General features: G+C 46.8%; 1 protein-coding gene and 1 long non-coding RNA gene across 4 annotated transcripts in view; one reads left to right on the top strand and one right to left on the bottom strand.

Annotated features, from left to right (window-relative positions):
• Osbp2 (oxysterol binding protein 2) overlaps positions 1-24,651 on the top strand; it is a 174,273-nt gene that overhangs the window by 20,946 nt on the left and 128,676 nt on the right. For all 3 annotated transcript variants that reach the window (XM_085829153.1, XM_021177839.3, XM_021177838.3), the window contains exon 2: positions 19,725-19,933. In XM_085829153.1, coding sequence (XP_085685279.1) covers positions 19,725-19,933 — 209 coding nt within the window. The remainder of the gene's footprint in view (positions 1-19,724; positions 19,934-24,651) is intronic.
• LOC115032344 (uncharacterized) lies at positions 11,356-23,436 on the bottom strand. Its single transcript, XR_003838025.2, has 3 exons — positions 23,354-23,436; positions 15,632-15,719; positions 11,356-11,558 (listed from the first exon to the last, which is right to left on the bottom strand). It is a non-coding gene; the product is annotated as an uncharacterized LOC115032344 (long non-coding RNA).

A 24,651-nucleotide genomic window follows, 5' to 3' on the forward strand; every position in this document is an offset into this window, starting at 1 on the left:
ATGTGCATCAGCATGAGCCCGTGGAGTCCAAGTTTGTTATGTATTTTGATGTGCAAATGCCCAGCATTGCTTGAGGGATGTTTACGCTTTTGCATTATTACTATTTTATAGGTATGATATTTGCCTGAATGTGTGCCTGTGTCCCACATATATGCCTGGTGCCTGTGAAAGCCAGCAGAGGCCATCAGACAGTTGTGAGGTGCTAGGAATGGAACCTAGGTCCTCTGGAAGAGTAGTCAGTGCTCTTAACTGCTGAGCCACCTCTCCATCTGCATCAGGGAATTTTTTTGTTACAAATACTGGTAATTTCCTATATCTACTTCTATTATGGGTGCTACCTGATCACTGTTTTCTCAGTTATTAGTGGGGTAAGTGTGTAAACTCAGCTTCCCCTTTCAGCCACTTGGTCCCCTAGTGTTATAGTTTATTCACTATCAATTAAATAAATAAATTGAATCTCCAAGAGAACGCTATACACGGAGTTAGAATTTGATACGGGCTTAGCAGTGATGGGAGAAGCCCGGAGTGAGGGAGCTGCCTGAGTAACTACCTGACAGCTCCACTGCCTCCTGGATGGGGCCTGTGGAAGGGAAATGCCTAGATAGAAGGACTATAGGAAGGCAGAGAGGCTGAAGGGAGCACAGGGCAGAGGAACAGCATACAGGTAAAGGGAACCACCCGTGTACAGGACACACAGCCAGGAAACTGGCAGGCTGCAGTATAGACACAGCAGTCGGAGGGGGGTGGGGTGGGATGAGCTCAAGCAGGACTGAAAACATCTGGAGCAGGGTCTATTGAAAGAGAAGAGGTAAGCTAGGGATGGGGCCACAGATGGTGCCAGTGGCAGAACACTCACCAGGCTTAGAGGTTCAGAAAATGCAGTTCAGAGAGGAGTTGTCTAGGACAGGCAGTGAGGTACATAGGTAGGTGAGGACGCTGTGGGTGCTTCTAGATGAGGTTCCTGTGGGCCGGTGCAGGGGAGGGGTGGCAGCTGGGGCAGGGTGGATGGATCTGAGAGACAGCAAGGGCATGCAAGGAGGACTTGGAGTCAAACCTGTTGTTGAAGCTCAGGGCAGAGGCTCAACCCAGCTTACAACTACAATGATGTGGAAAGGCATTGCAGGTTCATTATTTTGCATGGGCAGACAAAGGACATCCGGTTCACTCACGTTCTACTTGGCAAGACATCTCAGTGAAAACCAGGCAGCTGAAACATTGACCTGCTAGTCTGTGGCAGGCTTCTGACCTGATCCTCCGGCAGTGCTGAGACATCACCAAGCTGTAACGGCCCTCCGGTACCTCAGTGGAACCACAAAGGTGGGTCTGATGATGCGGTGGACTGAGGTGCCCTGGGTCTGTTCCCCTGTGACTGCATACTACCCCAGTATTGGTTCACTCTGCCCCTGTATCATTTCGAAGCTCTTCCCTATGCTCCTCCAGACCAGGTGGGAACAAGACAGGGCTGTGTCTCGTGGAACTTGGGGATTGGCTTGCAAATAGTAGATATAGTCTGTCACTAGATAAAATGAAATATTATTTCTGGACACTATTCTGGTTTTCTCCATCTAAAGTTGCAGTGACCAAGAAAGATATATTATTCAGCTTTCTCATTTCTGCAATAACGTGCCTGACAGTCATAGCTCTGATTTCGGCTCACAGTTTTGGAGGGTTTAGCCCTTGGTAATCTGGTTCCATCTGCTTGGCAGAACATCTGAGCACTGAGAGTGTGGTTGAGGAGAGCAGTGCATCATGAAGTGGGGAGGGGGTGCCAGCACTTGGCTGTTTGCCCTCCTTTAATCCATCTGGGTCTCCAGCCTGTCCACATTCAGAGTCTCACCAGCCTGCAAGATGGCTCTAAATTAAGCTTGTTGAACTATCACATAGCACGATCCTAGCTCTGACTCTGAGGTCAACCAGTTCTACAGGCTAGAAGTAGACGTACCATTTACTGGACTCTCCCCTTTCTGTAAAGCGGGGTTGATTCTAACAGGTACCTTCCCCGTGGGCACACGTGATTGATGATGCTAAGCAATGTCTGCGTAGCTCACTTTGAGGGCACTTCGAGCATCAAGAGTCCCTAGGAATGGAGGTGCTGTGTGGATGTAAGTTGCATTGATAAAATGCTGTGCCCTATTCATTGTATCTGTCACACCCTGGGAAGTAACTTCACATGGTGAGCTTCACAGAAGACTGCTTTGCAAGCCTCCGTTACACTTTTATTAAAGTGTACATTTATTTGGAGTGTCCTTGTAGTTTGGCCTTTAGTTAGCATTTCTCAAGGGAGACTTTAAATGGCAAAAAAAGGAGGCCAGGCAAAATGAACCAGGTCAGGTCTCACAGTGACACTCAACTTTCTGGATTGAGCCTAAGTGGTGGCTTCTGTTTGCTGGCACCATGTGGCAATTACAGAGCTGCATCCAGACAGCTCTGGTGGACTTGGAGAATAAATGGAGGCTATGGGGAGACAAGCCTGTGGATGCCTGTGGGCAAAGCTGATGGTGAAGTTTGTGGCTCTGACTGGTGAGGCCTCCATGGAGCTACCCTGTTGTTCTCTCTACCATACACAGCCTCTGCAAATGGAAAAGGGAAAAGTATTCTTACCTAGCATATACACACGTGTGTGCACGTGCATGTGCATTTGTGTTTGCATGGGTTGGAGTGTGTGTAAGTATGCATGTGTGTTCATATGTGCATGCATGTGTGAGTACATGTGTGCATTTGTGTGTGTGTGAATGTGTGTGTAAGTGTGTGAGAGTGTGTGAGTGTATGTAAGTGTGTATATGAGTGTGTGACTGTATATGTGAGTGTTGTAAGTGTATGTATGTGTGTGAGTATGTGTGTTGTGAGTGTGTGTGTGCGAGTGTGTGTGAGGGTATGTAAGTGTGTGTATGAGTGTGTGACTGTATATGTGAGTGTTGTGAGTGTATGTATGTGTGTGAGTATGTGTGAGTGTGTTGTGAGTGTGTAAGCGAGTGTATAAGTGTGTGAGAGTGTGTGTGAGGGTATGTAAGTGTGTGTATGAGTGTGTGACTGTATATGTGAGTGTTGTAAGTGTATGTATGTGTGAGTGTATTGTGAGTGTGTAAGTGTGTGTGTGTGAGGGTATGTAAGTGTGTGTATGAGTGTGTGACTGTATATGTGAGTGTTGTGAGTGTGTGTATGTATGTGAGTATGTGTGAGTGTGTGAATGTGTAAGTGAGTGTGTAAGTGTGTGAGAGTGTGTGAGGGTATGTAAGTGTGTGTATGAGTGTGTGACTGTATATGTGAGTGTTGTAAGTGTATGTATGTGTGTATGTGTGAGTGTGTAAGTGAGTGTGTAAGTGTGTGAGAGTGTGTGAGGGTATGTAAGTGTGTGTATGAGTGTGTGACTGTATATGTGAGTGTTGTGAGTGTATGTATGTGAGTATGTGTGAGTGTGTGAATGTGTAAGTGAGTGTGTAAGTGTGTGAGAGTGTGTGAGGGTATGTAAGTGTGTGTATGAGTGTGTGTCTGTATATGTGAGTGTTGTAAGTGTATGTATGTGTGTATGTGTGAGTGTGTAAGTGAGTGTGTAAGTGTTTGAGAGTGTGTGAGGGTATGTAAGTGTGTGTATGAGTGTGTGACTGTATATGTGAGTGTTGAGAGTGTATGTATGTGTATATGTGTGAGTGTGTGAGAGTGTGTGAGGGTATGTAAGTGTGTGTACGAGTGTGTGACTGTATATGTGAGTGTTGTGAGTGTGTGTGTGTGTGTGTGTGTGCACATGTCTGCAGAAGTCAGTAGAAGCTTCAGAGGAATGAGTTTTCTCTTCCTGTGGGAGAACCCAGGGACCCCCTCCAGTGGTCAGGTTTGCCTGGTTTACCCACTGAGCTGTTTTACTGGCTCTGGCTTTTAAGTCACTTTTAAATTGGGGTGCTTTCCAGTATGGTGGCTCCTCAAAAAATTTAAAGTGAAATGTCTCTATAGATGATCCAGTGATCCCAGTCTTGGGTATTCATCCAAAAGAATTGAAGGTAGGTTCTCAAAATAATGTTAGCGCTCCCATGTTCAGCATTATTCAGAGCAGCCAAAACACAGGAAATCACCCATATCCATCGGCAAATAAAGGCTTAAAAGGAGGGTATGTATGCATATAATGGAAAATTGTTCAGCCTTACAAAGCAAGGGCCTCCTACCATCTGTGTCAGTCATAGATAAACCTGGAGTGAGATAAGTCAGCCACAGGAAGACACACACTGCATGATTTCACTTGCAAAAGATGAGCCAATCAGAACAAAGATTACATCTGGCTGCTGAGGGCTCGGGACAGACATTAACCAACAGGTTTAAGATTTCAGGCATGGAAGAAGAACGGATGCTGGTCCTCGCTGCACAGACCTGCCTGTTGGTGATGATGCTGTGCATCTAAATATGCATTGAGGATAGATGTCCATGTTAGGTTCTCATGTTAAACACTTGAAGAGCCTGGCTGGAGAGATGGCTCAGAGGTTAAGAGCACTGGCTGCTCTTTCAGAGGTCCTGAGTTCTATTCCTGGCATCCACATGGTGGGTCACAGCCATTCATAACCCCAGTTCCAGAGGATCCAGCATCCTCTTCTGGCCTCTGTAGGCACCAGGAATGCACATAGTACGTAGACATAGCTGTAGGCAACATGTGTGTGCGAACGAACACACACACACACACACACACTTAAAAACAACCTTAAAACCTTGAAGAGAGAGATCTATCTCATACTGGTTTTAGTTACCCCTCCACTCCTTTTATTTTCTTATTGTGGGTTTTTTTGAGACAGGGCTTCAAGTAGCCCAGGCTAGCTTGGAACTACCTGTGACTTTGAGCTCCAACTCCCCCTGCTGGGTTGAAGGCATGTGCTACCATACTTGGGTATTCTCCCTCTCCCTCTCCCCCCTCTCCTCCCTGTCCCCCCCTCCCCCCTCCCCCCTGTCCCCCCCCCCGTCCTCCCTCTCCCTCTCCTTCCCCTACCTCTCCTTCTCCTTCCCCTACCTCTCTCTCCCTCTCCTTCCCCTACCTCTCCCTCCCTCCCCTGCCTCTCTCTGTGTCTCTGTGTCTAGTCCTTTCCCTATATTGGAAAGAGTCATTGTGACTCTGTCCCTCAGCTGGTGGCTTTTGTATCTACTTGAGATTAAGACACCTTTATAATATGTTGATCTGTGCATGCCAGGAGTCCAGGATCCAAAACAAGTAGTACAGGGCTTTTTGAGGCTCTGTACTGTTACTTACATTTCAGCCTAGTGGCAGAACCTGGCAGTATTATCCACAGGGCACTGGTTTCATGTGCAAATTGAACAATGCAAGATTGAGGCTATCACAGGGTATCATGCCAGACAGTGTGCTCTAGGGTTTGGTTCTCTGGGAAAAGCTACTGAAAAGTTGCAGTGGAGACTCCAGCATGATAGAGCCATAGGGTGTTGACCAGGGAAAGCTGCAGACATGGAATGGAGTTGTCTAGAGAGTAGAGTGAGGCTACTACATTGCAGGCAGCAGAAGAGGAAAGGAAAGGCTCCCCATATCTTTTGGAGCCCAGATGATTCTGTCATGAGCTGAAGATGCCAGGCACGATGCTACAGAGTTCTGTGTGTGCCCTGCTGGGTTTCAGTCATGCTTTATTCTGACCACCCTTGCTGTGTCCCCATTCTTCCCTCCTGGAAAGGCACTGTTTATCCTGTGCAAGAACATAACTTGCATTTGATTGTATAAGATGCCCCAGCTTAAGAGTTTGCCCTGAATCGCAGATGAGACTTAGATTTTTAAATAATCTTAGAATTTCTAGGTTGTGAGGACTTTTGAGGTTGGACTGAGTGCATTTTGCATTTTGCATCATGAGATGGCAGTGAGCCCACGCGGAAAACCTGGCAGTATTATCCACAGGGCATCCACTGGTTTCATGTGCAAATTGAACAATGCAAGATTGAGGCTATCACAGGGTATCATGCCAGACAGTGTGCTCTGGGTTTTGTTTTTGTTTTTGTTTTTGTTTTGTTTTAGATTTATTTATTTATTATATGTAAGTACACTGTAGCTGTCTTCAGACATTCCAGAAGAGGGCGCCAGATCTCGTTACAGATGGTTGTGAGCCACCATGTGGTTGCTGGGGTTTGAACTCAGGACCTTCGGAAGAGCAGTCAGTGCTCTTAACTGCTGAGCCATCTCTCCATCCCGAATGCTCTGGTTTTAGAGTGAAGTGCTTGGTTGGCAAGTTGACACAGGATAGAGAGGCGGTGCTTAATATCGTCAGCTGGACATGACTGAGAGTCACCTAGGAGGAAATCCACTGGGCATGCCTGCAAGAGATTGCCATGATTAGGTTGATTGAGGGAGACAGACTCACCCCAGAAGTGGGCAGCACCAGTCAGTGGACTGGGGTCTAGGACTGAATAAGGAGGAGAAGAGCAAGCAGGGCTGGAGAACGACTGTCCTCTGCTTCCTACAGTGGGTGGGTAGGGGAGTGGGGGGGAGGGTATGGGGAACTTTTGGAATAGCATTGGAAATGTAAATGAGAAAAATACCTAATTAAAAAAAAAGAGTTGCCTTGGTCTTGGTGTCTCTTCACATCAATGGAAACCCTAAGACACCATCCGATGCCACCATTGGCAAAAGGCAGGGTCTGCTCTCCTGTTCTCAAGTCCCCAGGACCAGCTTACCCACACCCATGCTTCCAGAGCCAGCTCCACTGTGCAGCCCAGTCGAGGTGCAGGGCCTCTCTCCTGTATTACAGCCATCGAGGGGTCAGGGCTAGCTCTCCCACTGTCCTGACCCAGGGGGGCCAGCTCTCCTGACTACTGCAGGTGGCAAGGGAGGGGTGGGGAGGACATCATCCTCTCAACCATGCCACCTCCATGCCAGACAAGTGGCAGGCCAGTTCAACCAGGATCAGCCCGACTGCGCCCAGGTGAGGTGCAGAGCCTGCTCTTCCAAGTGCTGCAGCAGGTGAGGAGCAGGACCAGTTCACCGGATCTCATGGTCCTGGAGCCAGCTGGTGCAACTGCTTGCAGGTAGTGAGGGGCAATGTGAGGCGGGGGAGGCATCCTCCCGCACCCAGGCAAACCATGTAGCAGGGCCAGCTCTCACCCTCAGAGTTGGCTCATCTGGACCCCTACCACTAGGGGCCGCTCTTCTGCGCTGTCCAGGTGACCGCAGAGCCTTCAAATTTCAGCGGGTAAAGGGCAGGTCTAGCTCTCCAGAGCTTATGACCCTGTGGGCAGCTTTCCCAGCTGCTGGAGGTGGCAAGGGACAGCTGGCAGGGTATGTGTGGGACCTCTGTACCTGTACCACCCACCACATGGTACACAAGTAGCAGGGTCGGCTCTTCCATAATCACATCCTGGGCCCGGTTCACCCACGCCCCCACCACCGGGGCCAGCTCCACTGTGCTGCCTGGGTGAGACACAGGGCCCACCCACTCTCCCGAATGCGGCCACTGGTGAGAGATGGGGCGGCTCTCCAGAGTGCCACATCCTGTGAGATGTGGAGCCAGTTATCACAGCCGCTGGATATGCATGTGTCCCCAGGGACATCCCAGTGTTCTCTGGTGGTAATGTGAGGCATGAACGTCGACAATGACTCCGGTTGCTGCTGAGTAAGCCCACCTCCAAACATGGTCCTCCCAGGCAGCTCGGGCTGGGACCTCACCACGGCCCCAGGTGACAGGGCTGAGCACTCACAGCAGGCTCCTCCTTTCCACCCTGGGTCTCCAGTTCCATCTCTCTTTACAACGCTCAAGCTGCCCCACTTCTCTTTCTCGCCCATCTGTCCACCACATCTTAGCACATAGTGGTGGCTCCTGCTGCAGGCTGGCCATGCGGCTGCCGGGCTCCCGGAGGGTGACATCTTCCATCCATGCTGTAGAGTGTGGTGGCTGGAGGGAAGGCTTATGAGTGACATGGCAGTCAGCAGGCCTCTGTCTTCCTCCTCCCGAGCTGCCTGCCTGGGTTTGATTTTATTTGATTTTATGAGTCCTAGGCATAAGACAGCTTTGGCCACCAAGCCAGGCATCAAGCTAGGATGAAAGAGGACTACCATCTGCTCTGTCTCTGGCTGATATAAGACCACCAACAGGGTGTCTCTTAGCCCATTGCCAGGGGGGTCTGGGTGGTTTTTTTTTAAAGCACTTTTTCTTAAAGCATAACATTTATGCAGTGAGATAGGTAAAGTATAAGGCTTTATTTTATACCCAATGATTTTTTTATAAGGTAGAGGCCCCCTTTATCCTGAATTTATTTACTTTGTTTATTTAGCTTTTAAATTCAATACATCCTTAGGGAGGCCTTGTCTTTTCAACAATACTAGGGATTGAACCTAGGGCCTTGCACATGTTAGACAAAAGCTTTACCACTGAGCCATACCCCTAAATATTTTATTTTAAAAGATTTTCAGATTAAGTCATTATTGAATAAATCTGGCTTTTTTTGGAATTTTTTAAGAAGTGTATGAGTATTTACCTGCATGAGTGTCTGTATCCCATGTGTGTGTCTGGGACCTGAGGAGGCTTAAGAAGGAGGCCGATCCCTTGGACCTGGAGTCACAACACTTGTGAGTCTCCATGTGGGAGCTGGGAACTAAATCAGTGCTCTCTGCAAGATCAGCCAGTGCTCTTTTTTTTTTTTTTTTTTTTTTTTTTGGTTTTTTGAGACAGGGTTTCTCTGTGTACAGCCAGTGCTCTTACCATTGAGCCATCTCTCCAGCTCTTAGATACAATGCTTAACTAGTTAATTAATATTATTAGTATTTATTTTCGGACACTGGCAATCAAGCCAGGGTTTCACAAATGCTTTGCCCTCTTTCTCTTATTTAAACAGTGGTGTGCAGTCTGTAAGCCTACGTCCTCACAAGATAGAGTGTTCTTTGAGGCCGGCCTGTTTTCTAGTGTATTTCCTTTCTAGTGCTTTCAGGGTGACATTACTGAGACACCACTTGGCAGGTAGGTTGAGGAGGGATTAACCAGTGAGTCACAGTCTGCTTCAGCCTGCATAGAGAGAAGAACATAAAGTCAGGATATAATACTGTCTGCATTCAAACTGGCTACCTTTCAATTTTCTTTTCCTTTAAAAAATTATTTACTTATTTTTAAAATGAGAACTCAGTATGTATGTAATCCTACAGACTAGAGGAGGGCAAGGGGTCCCTTTATAGATGGCTGTGAGTCAACATGCGGTTGCTGAAAATTGAACTTATGACATCTGGGAGAACAGCCAGTGCTTTTAACCACTTAGCCATCTTACCAGCCCCAACTTTCTTTTCTGAACGCTTCTCCGTTGGAACCTGCAGTACCAGATCTGTACACCAGAGGGCGCCACATCACAGCCAGCTATAGACATAGTTCGTGTGTCTACTCTTTACAGGGACTTTTCTAGATAATACACAATGAGAAAACATACTATTGAGCAGTCCATAGAGGGAGAGTTTTGTGTCCTGGTCCCTTTTATCTCCTGCTCCACTGTGACATTTTATGTAAGGGACAGCTTGGTGTGGGTTAAGGCATCAACCAAGAGGCACAAAGTCAGCGGCCGATGAAAGCTTAGGTGGCTGAGCCAGTTGCTGGCCCAGTACAGCTCCATCGTGTGCCGCTCAGGTCTGCTTGTACCCTCCCCATAGGCTCAGTTCCACCATACCATGGGGACCTCTGCTTCCCTGAAAGAACTAAGGGCCACCATCTCTTCCTCGGGCAGGATGTACCAACAGTTCATTCAGTGACAAAGGCCACTCCTGTTGGTGGCCAGTTACCTGGAAGAAGAGAGGAAGAGGTTTGAGGAGAAAGCATTTCCACAGTGGTGCAGCCATGCATTCATCCCCACAGGCTTCCTCTACACCCTCTCTGGAACCAAGTTGCTCTATCAGCACTTGAGCCCTGTCCATGATCCAGCCACTGAGTATTTAGAGAGCCCCAAGGAGCTCTCCTGGTTCTAGTGTAGGCATTGTTCTTCCACACCCACCTGGGCACTAGCCTAACTCCTCACAAGAATTTGGATCAATTGTCTTGCAGGACAGTCACTTCCTTGCTGGTCACTGGCACGAGCTGTGGAAAGCAGCTAAGTGGTCACTTGTCTTCTGACCCAGCGGAAGACTTATTGTGCCATGTGATGTCTCGCCTTGAGATTTAAACCTCTAACCTACCTGAGGGCAAGAATCAAGAGATGTGATTATAAACCCTGAGTCTTAGCGATGTGTTTTGTCGCTGTGGTAAAATATCCTGACAGGAGCAACTGAAGAGAGAAAAGGTTTCTTTTGGCTTAGGGTCTGGGGGGAATCTTCATGCCAGGTGAACATGGCAGCAGGGGTAAGGCTGCTGGTCACATGGCATCTGAAGCCAGGAGGCAGAGGGACCCAGCCAGCCTTCTCTTTTTTATTCAGTCTAGGAGCCCAGCCTTCTGACTGGTGCTGCCCACTTTTAGGACAGACCATCCCACTTTAACTTAATCTAGATTACCCCTCATCCACATCGACTCTAGACACTATCGAGTTTATAATCGCTATCACTATCACACCCTGAAGGGGTTTCTATGTGACTCAAGGACTGACAGCCTAGATGGGATTCCTAGGAAGAATCTGGAGGAGTGGCAGAAGCTCTCTGAGGTGGCACAGAAGGTCTGTATCCTTACACATAGGTAAATCACTAAGGGTTGACATTTTGAGTGGGAAATATCACACAGGCCTGTTTGAACGTGAACTTGATGACTCCAGGGTGCCATCATTTTGGGAAGCCATGGGATATCTTGAAGATGGGCCTAACTGGAGGAAGTAGCTCACTGGAGGAAGGACGTGGATGTCTTTATCAGGCCCCCGAGTCTCTTCCCTTACTCTGCTTCCCAGTTACCATGAAGTAAACTCAGACACACTCTTCTCAACTCGGACTGACACTCCCAAAAGTGTTCGCCAAAACGGATCCTTCCTCTTCAAGGTTTTGGGCCAGGAGTTTGGGTACGGCGATGTAGAAATGATTAAAGCAGAAACTGGGGGTAGAGAAGTGGGAGTGGGGCTCTTGTGGGGCTAACTTGAGCTTGTGGTTCTTAGGCCTAAGGTGCTGGCTTGGAGGAGGAATTTGGAAATCTTTAGGGAAGCTAAAGGAAGCTGAGAATTTGGTAAGCAGAGCTTAATGAAGTGCTGTGGGAACTTGGAACACCAAAGCGTCCATAAAACCGTGGGCAGTAATGGCCAAGCAAATGAGCTTTAAATGGCAACAAGAATTCTCCTAGAAATAGGACCCAAGGCAATTTGTGTTTTATTCTTGCAAATAATTTACCTTGCAGCACACCCTGACACTCTGAGTAAGGCTGAATGGACTGGCTAACCTGATGAAGGGAAACATGGAGTCAGGATGGCCTTCAGGCCGTGGCATTATCAGTGGCTCTCAGCCGAGCTTACAGTGAGAATCGGGATCAGAAAGCAGAGTGGAAAGGCTGGGAAACCCCTCAGTCCATCCAGAGGGGGGTGCATTTAATGTTGCAGACAACGAGGGTTTGCTTGTCCAGGAGATTCAATGTCATTGAAAAGAAGCCAAATACTTTGCACCGGAACAATCAGAAAGATGCCTTCAGAGCCTCAACAGTTGGCCAGACCCAACCTACGGCAAGATCAAGAGAATCAAGATTCACTTGCTTTGAGAGATTCAGAACATACTGCATAGAGACACAGAGGTATTTTCCTACGTTAATCAAACCCAGGCACTCGGGTGATGCTGTAGTCCTCAGGGATCTGCTTGAGTCTGTGTCATCCATCCTGGTTATGTAGGCCTCTCTCTTTCTACCTTCTCTCCTTTCTCCCTGCCTCTTTACAATAAAGCTCTAAAACCATAGACTGTCTCTGTTCATCAAGGCCCGCTGGGCTTGGAGGATGGGATAGGCTTTCTCCTAATGAGCTGTTTCTAATCTCCCATCAGAAGGCCTTCCTGTGCTCCAGTCAAGGCCCGGACTAAGGACTCTCGCCTGCATGGGAACCTCTCTCCCTCTGCACTCTCTCCCATAACCCAGGGCTACAGGGTGTCATCCCAGGGCCCCTGGTATCGAGGGCTGCCCCTTGTCCACCCCTCATCGAATGGGGTCAGTGGGGTCAATGGCTTAGATGCCCACCCGGGGGTGAGTGGAAAGTGTCTGGCAGCCCTCCCATGTCCGCCTGCCCAGAACACAGGAGGAACTCTGGCTGGACATGGGCTTTCCTCCATTCTTCCTCCTTCCCCAACACCCCTGTTGTTTCCCACAGTAGGTGATGTCCACTGTAACTTGTCACGCAGTCCTGTCACCTGTTTCTGTCACTGTTTTCTTGGAGTGTATTGGATAATACAAAAGCCTCAACCCAAATCCCTTGTAAGAGGTGCAGAGCTCTGTTGTGGTGAGTGTTGACTGTTGTGATTGGACACCTATGCCATGGGCTGCTTGTCGGGAGGAGCCCACTATAGCTGCCCAGGGCTGGTAAGAAGGACGGCTTTGGGCTGTTTGACACCTCCATGAACCTCCAGTGGGAAGGTGGGGAGTGCCCAAGAGGCTTTTATAGGTTCCAGCAGGCTGGGCGGAGCCTATTCTACCTGCTAGGCTTTTGAGAAGCTCTGGAACATTCCTTGGCATTTCAACCAAGCTTTTTAAAAAATATATTTATTGTTTGTTCACTTGCCATTCAGAGACAGAGTCTCATGTAGTTCAAGATGGTCCAAACTTAGTACGTAATCTAGATGGGGCCCTGAATGGTTGAACCTCCTGCCTCGGTCTCCCAAATGCAAAGATTACGGAGTTCTGTTTCAGCACACCCAGCTTTCAACTATATCCTATAGGTTTTTAAAGGTTACATTTATTTACCCCCCCCCTCTCTCTGTGTGTGTGTGTGTGTGTGTGTGTGTGTGTGTGTGTGTGCGTGTCTTCTATGGGACTTGTGGAGATCAGAGGACAATTTTCAGGAATCAGTTCTCTACTTCCATCATAGAGGTCCCAGGATTGAACTTGGTGGTCTGGTTTAGCAGCAAAAGCCTTTATCAATGAGACATCTTTTTTTTTTTTTTTTTTTTTTGGTTTTTCGAGACAGGGTTTCTCTGTGTAGCCCTGGCTGTCCTGGAAATCACTCTGTAGACCAGGCTAGCCTCGAACTCAGAAGTTCGCCTGCCTCTGCCTTCCAAGTGCTGGGATTAAAGTCACCACGCCCGGCTCATCAATGAGACACCTTAATACCGGGATTTTTAAAGGGAAAAATGAAGCCTTTTATAAGCACGGAGAGCAGGAGTTCCCCCATCCCGTGCTCCCCTTGTGCCCCCCCACCCTCCCGCAATCTGAGGTCTAAGTCTCTTCCTGCAATTTAGGCAGACTGCATTTGAAGCCATTGAAATTCAAAAAAAAAAAAAAAAAACGAATGTAACAAACAGGCTAAGAATAAACCCTGTGGCTGGCACAGAGTGGAGGGAAAGTGAAACACCGACATGGGAGGGAAAGGAGTGCTAAATTCCACAGCCAGAATTTCCGCAGGCTATGGCAATCTGAAAGGCCATTGACCTCAGATCTGTATAGTGGCTACATAGTTCTTCCAAATAGTAAAATAAGAAATAAACTGGAAGATCAAAGACCTTGATTTAAAAAATAACAATTTATTGTGACTAAAGATTCCGTCTGTCTGGGCACTAGGTAACTAGGAGCACTAATCTGTGCCATTTTCATTTTTTCAAAGCATCTTATTTTAAATTTTTTTAAAAGTTATTTTATTAGCATATATTAAATGGGCAGGGGAAGAAATAAAAAGGAGAGAAAGGAAACTGGTCCTCGGTGTGGTGAAGGAGATTTGTTGTGGATAAAAGGGGGGCACATAGAAGACATCTGGGAGAGCCTGGAGTGCCCATGACCCGACTGAGCCATGTGGGGAGGAGAGAGAAGAGAAGGGAACGAGGTGCAGCAGCCAGGGGGCCCAAAGAAGAGGGGTAACCAAAATGGATGGATTATAAAGGGAAGAGCAGCTAAACCCCTTGGGCTGGAGAGTTCAGGGTAGGGGACAAGAGTTCAGGAGGACCCCATTGAACTGAGGGAGAACCTGGCCTCCTGCTCCCCTTGAATATGTTAAACAGGCACCTCAGCCATTTGTCTCTGGTTTGCAACTCAGCATATATTAGTTACAGTGTTTGGATTCTCTATGACAATCTCATTATGTGTGTAGTGTATTCTGATCACATTCATCCTCTGACCTCGCTTATCCCCTCCCACTCCTGTTTACCCCCCCCCGCCCCACCCCCCAAGGCAATCAGACCCCTTCTGCTTTCAGGTCTGTTTTTGTCCTGGTGACTCAGGAGTTTAAATAGTTGCTCACATGGCAGATGAGGGGTTCTCCTCTGGAACTCACCAAACCCAGGACACCAGCACCACGAGAAGGCTACCACCCAAGCTCCAGGCTATGCTTGAATTTCAGTAGTCTGTCCAGTCTTTTCTGGATTGGAAAATCCAGAATTCTACACTGTGTTTAGTGATTCTCGCCCATGTATTAGTCAGGGTTCTCTAGAGGAACAAAACTGAAAATAAACATAAATATATAACACAAAGGAGGGATTTAGGGGAATCGGCTTACACTGTTTCATCTGCATAATCCAGCAATGTCTGTCTGTACTCTGGAGAGACTGAGGCCCCAGTGTCTGCTCAGTCCGTGGATGGGAGACGGGGAGGTGTATGTGTAGGGGTATTTATTCCTCAGTAGGCCTGATCTGGTGCTGAAGACCTGGAGGATTCCTGCAGAGCCACTGGCTTTTCTGGGTTGGTTTGTTTGTTTTTCAGTTCATTTTGGAAGACTGAAGAAACTGGGTTTTGATGTCAGTAAAGGATGGCAGCTGCGGTGACATCAACCAAGTGGATACACTCACAGCAGGTTATAAAGGAGAGCAGACTGCCTTCCCCACATCCATGTTTATATCTAGGCTGCCAAGGGAAGGTTCTGCTCACTCTGGAGGAGCCCCTGCCCTTCAGGAAATAGCCTCACAGAGCCACCCAAAGAGTGTCTCTTACTTGATCCCAAGCAAGTTAACAAGATTTAACAGTCACAGCAGTCAGTCTATAACTGGCTATGCTGCTGTTGACAAGAAGTAGCTCACTTCTCACCCATTTACCCCTCCAGTCCTTGCTGTGTCTTCATGGACTGCTGGGTATACTTATTATATATACAGTAGGTGGGGTTTCTGTGTGTGTGTGTGTGTGTGTGTGTGTACATATATGATAGGTGGGTTGTGATCTGTTCTAGGCCAGTGGACAACTTTCAGTAGAACACTGACTGGCTTGGCACAGCGGCCTGGCTTCTTCCATCTCCCACAGAAACATCTGGAGTGAGTGATCCTCCCTCTTTTCTAGTGTTAAGCCCAGGAGACCTACCGTATAAGAATATAACTCCTTAATGTTCTCTCCATGTTCGCCTTTTTCCTGCTTCTCTGCCTCTCCTGCTCTCTGGCACCATGATCACGGAACTTTTCCAGTTATCGAAAGCCATGTGAATTCTCCTGCTCTTACAAGCTTTGCCTGTGCCTAGAGCATAGTCTATGTCCCTTTTATTTTTTCCAAGTAGCAAGAGTGCTGTTGGTGGTTAGTCACTGTAGCATTTAACACCTAAACAGCCTCGAGCCTAAAATTAAATCTGACTCCAGGCTTGTGACAGACACCACTAGCTCTGCCTTGTCTGTGAATGGAATACCTTTCCTCTGATGCCAGCATCCATGAGCTGGGCCTTGCTTCTGCTCCACATCATTTTCTCAAAGTGCTGTGGTCAAAGCAGATCGGATCTAGAAAGAGAAGGCATTCTTCAGATAAAAGAGGATCATTTGTTGGGTGTTGTGATGGCTGCTGTCTACTTGACAGAATCCAGGATTACCTGGAGACGGGATCTGAAAACCTCTGTGAAATATTATCTGAATTACGTTAAGTGCTGTGGGAAGGAATTACCTTGATTACGGTGGGCAGCATCATTTTCTGGGCTTGCCAATTGTGATTGTTTAAGCAGCGTGCACGCATTTGTTTATTGCTTTCTGCTCTGCTATGGCTGTGCCTGATCAGCTGCTGCTGTGCCTGATCAGCTGGGCTATGCCTTTAACTTTGAGCCAAAACAAGCCTTACACTGTTTTCGTTGGTTGTTTTATCACAGCAACACAGAAGAAACTAACACGGAAGCTGTCCTGGAGGTGGGGCTGTGGCTGTGGCGAACCTGGCCATGTGGCTTTCAGGCATTTGGGACTGTTTTGTAGGAGGAATGGGGAACACTTTGGATCTTTGGTTTAGGAAAGCCACTGAGTGCCACAAGCAGAGGCTGATGGGAAATTCTGGTAGAACTTAGAAGATAAGAGCACAGAGAGAAATGTGGATGGAGCTTTCAAAGAACAAAGATTCTATCTGGATTGGGCTAAGAACCACAAATGTATTTTTGCCAAGAATCTGTTTCTTGATTCTGTCTGTGTCTTAAGCACGTGAGTGGAGGAATTCAACATAATGGGCTAATCTTTGTCAGAAGATATTTCAGGACAGGACAGCATTCATGCTGGTGCTTGTTAAAGACTGGAATCTCGAGAATCCTCCAGTGCTGCACTGGGACAATATGGAAGGGTGAAACTCTCCATCTGGTGTGTCTAAATTAATTTAAATAAAGGCCGTCTAAGCTGACTGGGTTCCCTGATCCTCAGAAGCAATGCCTAGGAAAGTGTTTCCCCAGTGTCAGGACACAGCTGGAACAGCTGCGGTCCAGGGTGGCCAGGCATCCTGAGTTGGTAGGGAGAGCACACGCATCAGGGGCTTCCCTGACATTGCTGGTAATGAAGGCATGGAGGATGCGAGATTGAGGGGGGTCACAGAGAGCAGCAGAGGCCAGGCACTGTGTGGCAGGGTTGGTGTCCATGCCAAAAGACCCTGAGGGTTATGGGACATCTGGCAAGAAAACTGCTGACAGACACTGGAACCCTAGCCACCAACAGGGTCTGAGTGCTGTGGGAAGTCTCTGAAAGCTGGAAGGGTGGAGCTTATAAGCCTTTTGGGGCTTGGTTGATATGAGCTAAACAAAACTTTCTCTCTGATGCAGGCAAACCCTGGGATGAGGGTCCTGGAGGCTAGGTGGATAAGGATTTGGCGGTGACAAGCAGAAACAAGCACAGAGGCAGTTTGAATCTGAGTGTATTTTGCAGCTCTCAGACAAGGGTTTTTATGCATGCATAAAGAAGCAGCTGTAACAACTCTGAAAAGCTGTGTTCAGTGAAGCAGTGAAATAGAATGGATATTGTAATAATCATTTGGCACAGTAAAACACAAAATCATTCAGATATTACAACTTCTTTTTTTTTTTTTTTTTTTTGGTTTTTCGAGACAGGGTTTCTCTGTGTTGCCCTGGCTGTCCTGGCACTCACTTTGTAGACCAGGCTGGCCTCGAACTCAGAAATCCGCCTGCCTCTGCCTCCCGAGTGCTGGGATTAAAGGCGTGCGCCACCACGCCCGGCTTTACAACTTCTAAAAAAGTATATTCAATGAAGCAGCCAGGTAGAATGGATATTATTATAATCATTTAGCACAGTAAGATAGAAAAATCATCTATGGTTAGTGACAAATTTCCAAAAACAAGTTAATGAATTTTTATGATCAGTTACTGTTTAACATATAGTTCCTGTTTTTCTGTAAATCTTCAAAGTATAAATGAAAACTGTTTTAATTATTTTTATTTAAGGCTTTCTTACACATATACAGCCATATAAAATTTTATGGTTGGGAAAGTTTTTATTTATCAATACTCTCTTATACATGACTTATAAAGTGAAATGCTGGTTTTCCTGGAGCTGAGGTCATAGTTAATGACTCCATCGAAAGGGATGGCTTCTTACCCAGTATTCTCACTTAAGATCTGAGCCTAGGCTACCAGGAGCATCTCATAAACAGGAAAAGGAATAGAAAAGATAAAACAGATAAGTTGCCAAGAGAACCACGGCTCAATACTCTTGTTTCGGCCAAGAGTTCCACAACCGGCTCCAGGAGGCCTCCTTCTTTTGAAATCTATCGCCTCAGTCTGAGGAACTTGTCACACAGATCCTCCTGGGGTTGGTGTGGCACTTCTTTCTTGTGTGTCCTTTCTATGGGCTGCTAACAGAAGGTGTGTGTAGTGGCTATTCCTGGTTGTCAACTTGACTATATTTGGAATGAACTACAATCCAGAATTGGCTCACCAGTGACCCTTATCTGGAGGCTTGGAGATCCTTATCTGGATCTTGGTATGGAGATCTTGAGCCATAGTGGCTATGGATTCCAGAAGATTAAATCTCCGAGTTTAAGGAGATTTAATCTGGGCTACACCTTTCATCTGGGATTAAAGGTGTGGTGGAACACACCTTTAATCTGGGCTACACCTTCTGCTGGAGACAATATAAGGACATTGGAAGAAGGGAGTCTAGCTCTTGCTCCTTCGCCTGCTGGCCATGTGAGACTGAGTAACTGCTAGATCCTTGAACTTCCATTCACAGCTGCGACTGAACCATTGTTGGGAATTGGGCTGCCGACTGTAAGTCATCAATAAATTCTTTTACTATATAGAGACTATCCATAAGTTCTGTGACTCTAGAGAACCCTGACTAATACAGTGTGGCCCAGATTAAAGGTGGATCTTCCCACCTCAAATATCCAGATTAAGCATGGTCTTTCTACTTCAAACAAATGATTTAACTAAGAAAAATCTTTCCTGCACCTCGCCTCTTGGGGTTTGGTTAATTCCAGATGTAGTCAAGTTAACATACAGCCAAGAACAGGCAGGAAATTGCCAAGTGAATTCATCCCACCATAGCAGTATTAGATGCTTGTCAACTGTTTTTCCCTTTGCAAAGCCCTTTGTGGAAAGGTCTGGTTTTTTTTTTTTTTTTTTAATGTGTTTTTTTTTAAATTATAGATCTTTTCTTTAAAGATTTATTTATTTATTATGAGTACACTGTAGCTGTCCTCAGACACACCAGAAGAAGGCATCAGATCCCATTACAGATGGTTGTGAGCCACCATGTGGTTGCTGGGAATTGAACTCAGGACCTCTGGAAGAGCAGACAGTGCTCTTAACCACTGAGCCATCTCTTTAGCCCAGATCTGGGGTTCTCATGGGGTTCTGGATTTCCTTCAAGTGTCTAAGAGGGTGAGTGAGGTTAATCCTCTTGTGATGGTCATATCTCAGTTAGACATGGGGTCCAGATGGAAATAATATGTCCTTCAGTCACCCCTGATAGTGTTAGCTCCATGATCTTGTCACTAGTGAAGGGGTTGTCCCTTTGTCATGAGGTAGCATCATGCCAGTCCTGTCATCGCCTTGAGCAATGATGATAGGTAGTATCCTTGCTCTCTGGTTGTCTTGATGGAAGAGAATGACAGTCTCAAGGACAATACCATTCCCAGATTACCTCAAAACAAAGATACCTGGGTCCTCCCTTTGCACTCTGGGTTTCTAATCTCTGCTTTAGTAGCAACATCTTTCTCTTGGCTCCAAGATTTAGTGGAAAGAGCCTGGCATGGAAGCTACAGACCCCATTTGACTGTTGGGCTTCTCTCCACTTTCTAGTGTCCTCAAGGGCTCATACCATAGCAGGCATGGCAGAGTTTAGCCTCCTACCCCTCCCCATGGTGGACAGATGTGGTCCATTGCAGAAAGGTGTTCTCTCCCACTGGTGATCCCAGGGGTCTCCCATCTCTCCAGGAATGAGATGAGGATTTACCTCGAGAGTTTCTTTGGTCTGGAACTATTACGTTCAGGAGCCTGACCTTATACCTTCTCTTGAATCTCACAGAAACCAGGGTGAAATGGCCCACACCTGCCGTGCGACCATCAACCTGGCCTCCACACACTTTGAAACAGAGGACTCTTGTGGAATCCTGCTATGCAACGGGGCAAGGACCTACCACCTCAAGGCCAGCTCAGAGGTGGACCGGCAGCATTGGATCACCGCTCTGGAGCTGGCCAAGGCCAAGGCTATCCGTGTGATGAAAACTCAGTCAGGTAGTGATGCTTCAGCACAGGGTGTGTGTGAGTGGTGTCATGGTAGTCTAGAGGAACTGGGACATTTGGGAACAGCCATGACCAGGAAATCCAAGGTAGTGTGGTCCAATTCAGAAGGCCTCCCGACTTGGTTGGACGCACCATCTGCCGTCAGGAAGCTATTCAGCCAAGGTGTTTGTGGGTGGCAGTCCTGGGGAATGGGGATGCCTGGAGTGCCAGAAGCTGTGTGTGCCTTTTTTTTTTTTTTTTAATCAGGATGGTTATGAGGATTTCAGTATGTGCTTCAGATATTGTGATCCAAACCCAGAAGCAGTGGTGTAGGGTGGGTGTCCAGATGGAGTACTGGGCCTCAGACTGGTTATAATTGTGGGCAGTTAGGAGAGTTTCCCAGAGCTGCTGCCTAGGCCAGGCAGGACACCAATTCTAATGGTCCAAGCAAAGTCTTCATATGATCTGTAAGTCCAGAGTTCCAAAAGCCTATGAATAAAACCCATGTTTGACTCCTGATCCTAGCTACCTACCTTGGTCTCTCACTGGAGGCCATCAGATGTGCTGGAGATGGCCATCTTTATGCACATGCCCAAGTGGGTGCTGGTTTAAAACACAACACTTCACTGCTCTTTTCTGTTTAGCTATCTATCCTAAATGTGTCTCCTGTTAGTACATAAAAGCACTATGGTTTTTCATTGTATGGAGGTACCATAGTTCATTTAGCCTGTTGTCTGTGGATGGGCCACTAGGCTGTTTTCTTAAGATTTATTTATTTTATTGGTATGATTATTTTGTGTATGCCTGGTGTGTGTGTGTGTGTGTGTGTGTGTTTCTCTCAGCATTCAGAAGAAGGTACAAGATGCTCTCAGACAGGAGCTGTGGACAATTGTAAGCCTTCAAACTCAGGTCTTCTGAAAACAGCAAATGCTTTTAACTTCTGGGCCATTGCTCTAGTCAGAGGTTGTTATTTTTCTGTGCCGCACAGTGGTCTAGGGAGCCACCTGCAGGTGTTTTATTTCGAGTATGCACAAGTACAGATTAAGCACAGCAGTGGAGGAGGCTATGGAGCCCTCATCCAGGAGCCACATTAGATTATCAAAGCAGCCGTGGAGAGACAGTGGAAAGAGAGGCTTGGTCTGAGCCTGGGCAGGACCTTGTTTATTCACTGCTAGGAGGCACTTTTGTTACCCAAAATGTCTCCAGGAGAAAAAGGAATCAGCTCCTTATAAGGGTGAAAATGACTTCCCTAGTCTGCAAGGGAATCTGGGAAGTGTAGTCTTTCAACAGGAAACTCTCATGCTGTGCTGACCCTGAGGACCCATGGTCTCTGTGATTGCCTGTGGGAAGCAGCTGTGGTGAAAGATGGGGTTGGGCTCAGTCATGCCGTCAGAGCGAGGGAACCTGAGGCTTACAGAGAAGCACTGTGAATGAATGGCTCCAAGAGCTTCATTTTCTGCAGTATTTACTAGGTTAGCCATTTACAGTTATGTGTTTATTTGTGGGTGTATGTTTGGACATGCCTGTGTGTGTGTGTGTGTGTGTGTGTGTGTGTGTGTGTGTGATGCTTAGGCGCATGAGTTCTACTGTGTGCTTGTGGAGTTCAGAGGAGATTCACTTTGTGGGTTCCTGGGATGGGAGGAACTCAGCTAAAGTGCTATTGGCTGCTGAGCCTATAAAGCCATTCCCATTCAAACCACCACATTCCACTCCCTGGCCCCACAGGCTTGCAGCCACATCATAGTACAAAATGCATTCACTGTAACTTCAAAAGTCTCTGTAGTCTTTAACAGTCGCAACACTGTTTAAAAGTCCAAAGTCCAAAGCCTCTTCTGAGACTTAAGGCAATGTTTTAATTGTAACACCCTGTAATTGTAAAAACAAACAAACCAGCCCAGGCAGGTTATATACCTCCAACACACAGTGCTACAGAGTACACATTAGTGTTCCAGGAGGCGACACAGTGAGGAAATAACCAAAATAGGACCAAACCCAACAGAGCAAACTCCAAATCCCCGTCTCCATGTCTGATGTCAGGGGCTTAGGTGTTCCTTCCAGCTTTGTTGCCTGCAACACACATCTCTTTCTCAGGCTGCTCCCGATCACTTCCACAGCTTCCTGCCATGACCCCTCCACTCTTTCATGCAGGGTCTCTCCTGACACACAGCTGTCCTCAGTGACTTTCCTTAATCACAGCCCCCTTACAAGAGCTAAGAATCACATGGCAAACATGGCTGCATGCTTGAGGTGGAGCCTGTCCCTCTCCTTGAGTTAAAACTAGAAGAAGCTTTTATTTGTTATTGCTTTGGTCATGGTGTCTTTTTAAGAACCAGATAATTCTGGAGGCCTTTTCTTTTTTGTAAGTGGAAGCTTAGTTTGTGGGGTCTTGCCCCCAGGCCCCCTCCCTTCATTCCATTTCAGATCAGGCCTCTCCTTAGTCTCCTTCCCTCTTTCAGCACAAGCCTTGGCTCCAACATTAAGTTTCCTGCTTCTCCTTGTCTCCTCAAACTGTACATTTTCTATTTGTTTTTGCCCTACTTGCCTGTTTTTGTTTTAGATCTGCTTAAGAGTTATCACTAATAGTCGTGCAACAAAATCAGTATTAGGCTGTCTTGAAATTTCTACTGTCAACATAATTAGTCCCAAACTCTCCAACTTAGCCTCAGGAAGATTCTTAAGACAGAGGCAAAAGCAGCTCTTTGTCAAAATATCACAAGAATGGTCTTCATCCCTGTTGCTAATATTATTCCCCTCTGAAACCTCTTGAGCTGGGCCTCCATAGTCCACATAGCTCTCAGCACTACGGTCTTCCAAGTCCCCACTAGGATATCCCATTATGCCCTGCTTACAGTGTTAATTGCCTTCCTTTTCCAAAGTACCAAGGTCTTCCATATTCCTCCAAAAATAGCATGGCCAGTCCTATAACAGCAATACCCCACTCCTTGTACCAACTTCTGTCTTAGTTACTGTTATATCACTGTGATAAGACACCATAACCAAAGCAACCTATAGAAGAAACAGTTTACCAGGAGCCCGTGGTTTCAGGGAGGCATGGCAGCAGGCAGGGGTTGTGCTGGAGTAGTAGCTGAGAGCTTAAATCTGATCCACAGGCATGAGGCAGAGAGGGAGGGAGAGAGGGAACTGAATGACATGAGCTTTTGAAACCTTAAAGCCAACCCCACAGTAACATCTCCTCCAACAAGGCCACACCTCCCAGTCCTTCCCAAACAGCTCTACCAACTGGGGACCAAGCATTTAAACATATGAGCCTATAGGGGCAAGTCTCATTCAGACCACTATAAGGGAAAACTAGAAAGTACTTTGAGATGGATGGAAATGAGAACACAGTATTAAAAAACAAAAACAAAAACATGGTGTACAGAAAGATTAACTGTCAGAAATTTGTAGCTATAAAAACACATAATGACAAACCTGCAGTGAAACAGGAGACTCAACAAACAGGAAGAGAAGACTGCCATCACTGAAACCAGACTGGAAAATGGAGCTGTCTTGTTAGCTTGAAACCTGCCCACTACAACTGCTGATCACAGGAAGAAATCAGGCCACATCTTCTGCTGCTCTGTTTCCTGAAGGCTAATTTTGTGTCAGCATCTTTTCCAAATGAACTTTTGCCTCTTGTTTTATTTCTTACAATCATTACTGCTGACCTTGCAGGAACAAAGAGAAATATGTACAGTTGGATGACCTAGACAAGAGGAGATGGGGAATGTCTAAATGTGCATGTACCACCATGACTAACTACAGGAATCTGAACATTTATAAAGAGTGTTGCATGAGAATCAGATTTTACAGCAAAGAAAACCCAAGACCAGATGGCATCACTGGTCTTAAGAAGAATGTATACCAATCCTATCAAGGGAAAAAAACTCAACAGGAAGAAATGCCTCTTATTTTATGCAACCAGTCATGCTACCAAAGCCACTGAACATGTGACAAGACGGCTTGCCCATCATCCATTATGAACACAGATATAAACAAAATCTAACAGGGTATGCTAAGGAGTTGTGCTTCATGATCAAATAGGATTTATTTCACAAGTCCAAGGAGGTTCAAAATAAGAAAAAACAATCAATGTAATATAGCAGTTTGATTGGAGGAGGGCACACAATCATCTCAAGTAATGCAAGGGAAGGATTTGACAAATAGCCAATACTCTGTCCAATACAATCACTCAGTAAGGGATGGAGAGGTGGCTCAGTGGTTAAGAGCACTGGCTGCTCTTCCAGAGGACCTGGGTTCAATTCACAGCAACCACATGGTGACTCACAACCATCTGCAACTCCTGTTCCATGGAATCTAATACATTTCTCTGGCCTTCATGGGCACCAGGCATGGACATGGTACATATACATGCACACAGGGCAAGGAGAATCTATGCATTTAGTATCCTTGGTGAGCTTGGGCCTGGATCTGAGCTTAGCAGTGGGGCCTGTGTTCTATGGCACCCTCTGTGGATCTGCTAACCTCCTTAGGGGATGCGCTGAGTGTTGTGGTTTCTCTCTGCCTGTCACCACTGGGACAGGTGATCATGAATTCTGGCCCAGCTTGGACTACAATAGTGAAATGTTGCCTCTGAACACCAAAGAAGAAAAATACAGGACAGAAGAGCGGTGATATGCAGATGAGGGCAGAGGGAGCACACCCCCAGCCCCTATGATGCAAAGGGAACCAGGACTGAGAGGAATGAAGCTGGTTTCTGCTCAGCCCAT

Source organism: Mus caroli, unplaced genomic scaffold (genome assembly GCF_978045245.1).
Source record: "Mus caroli unplaced genomic scaffold, Mus_caroli_1 scaffold_13, whole genome shotgun sequence".
NCBI classification, from domain to species: domain Eukaryota; kingdom Metazoa; phylum Chordata; class Mammalia; order Rodentia; family Muridae; genus Mus; species Mus caroli.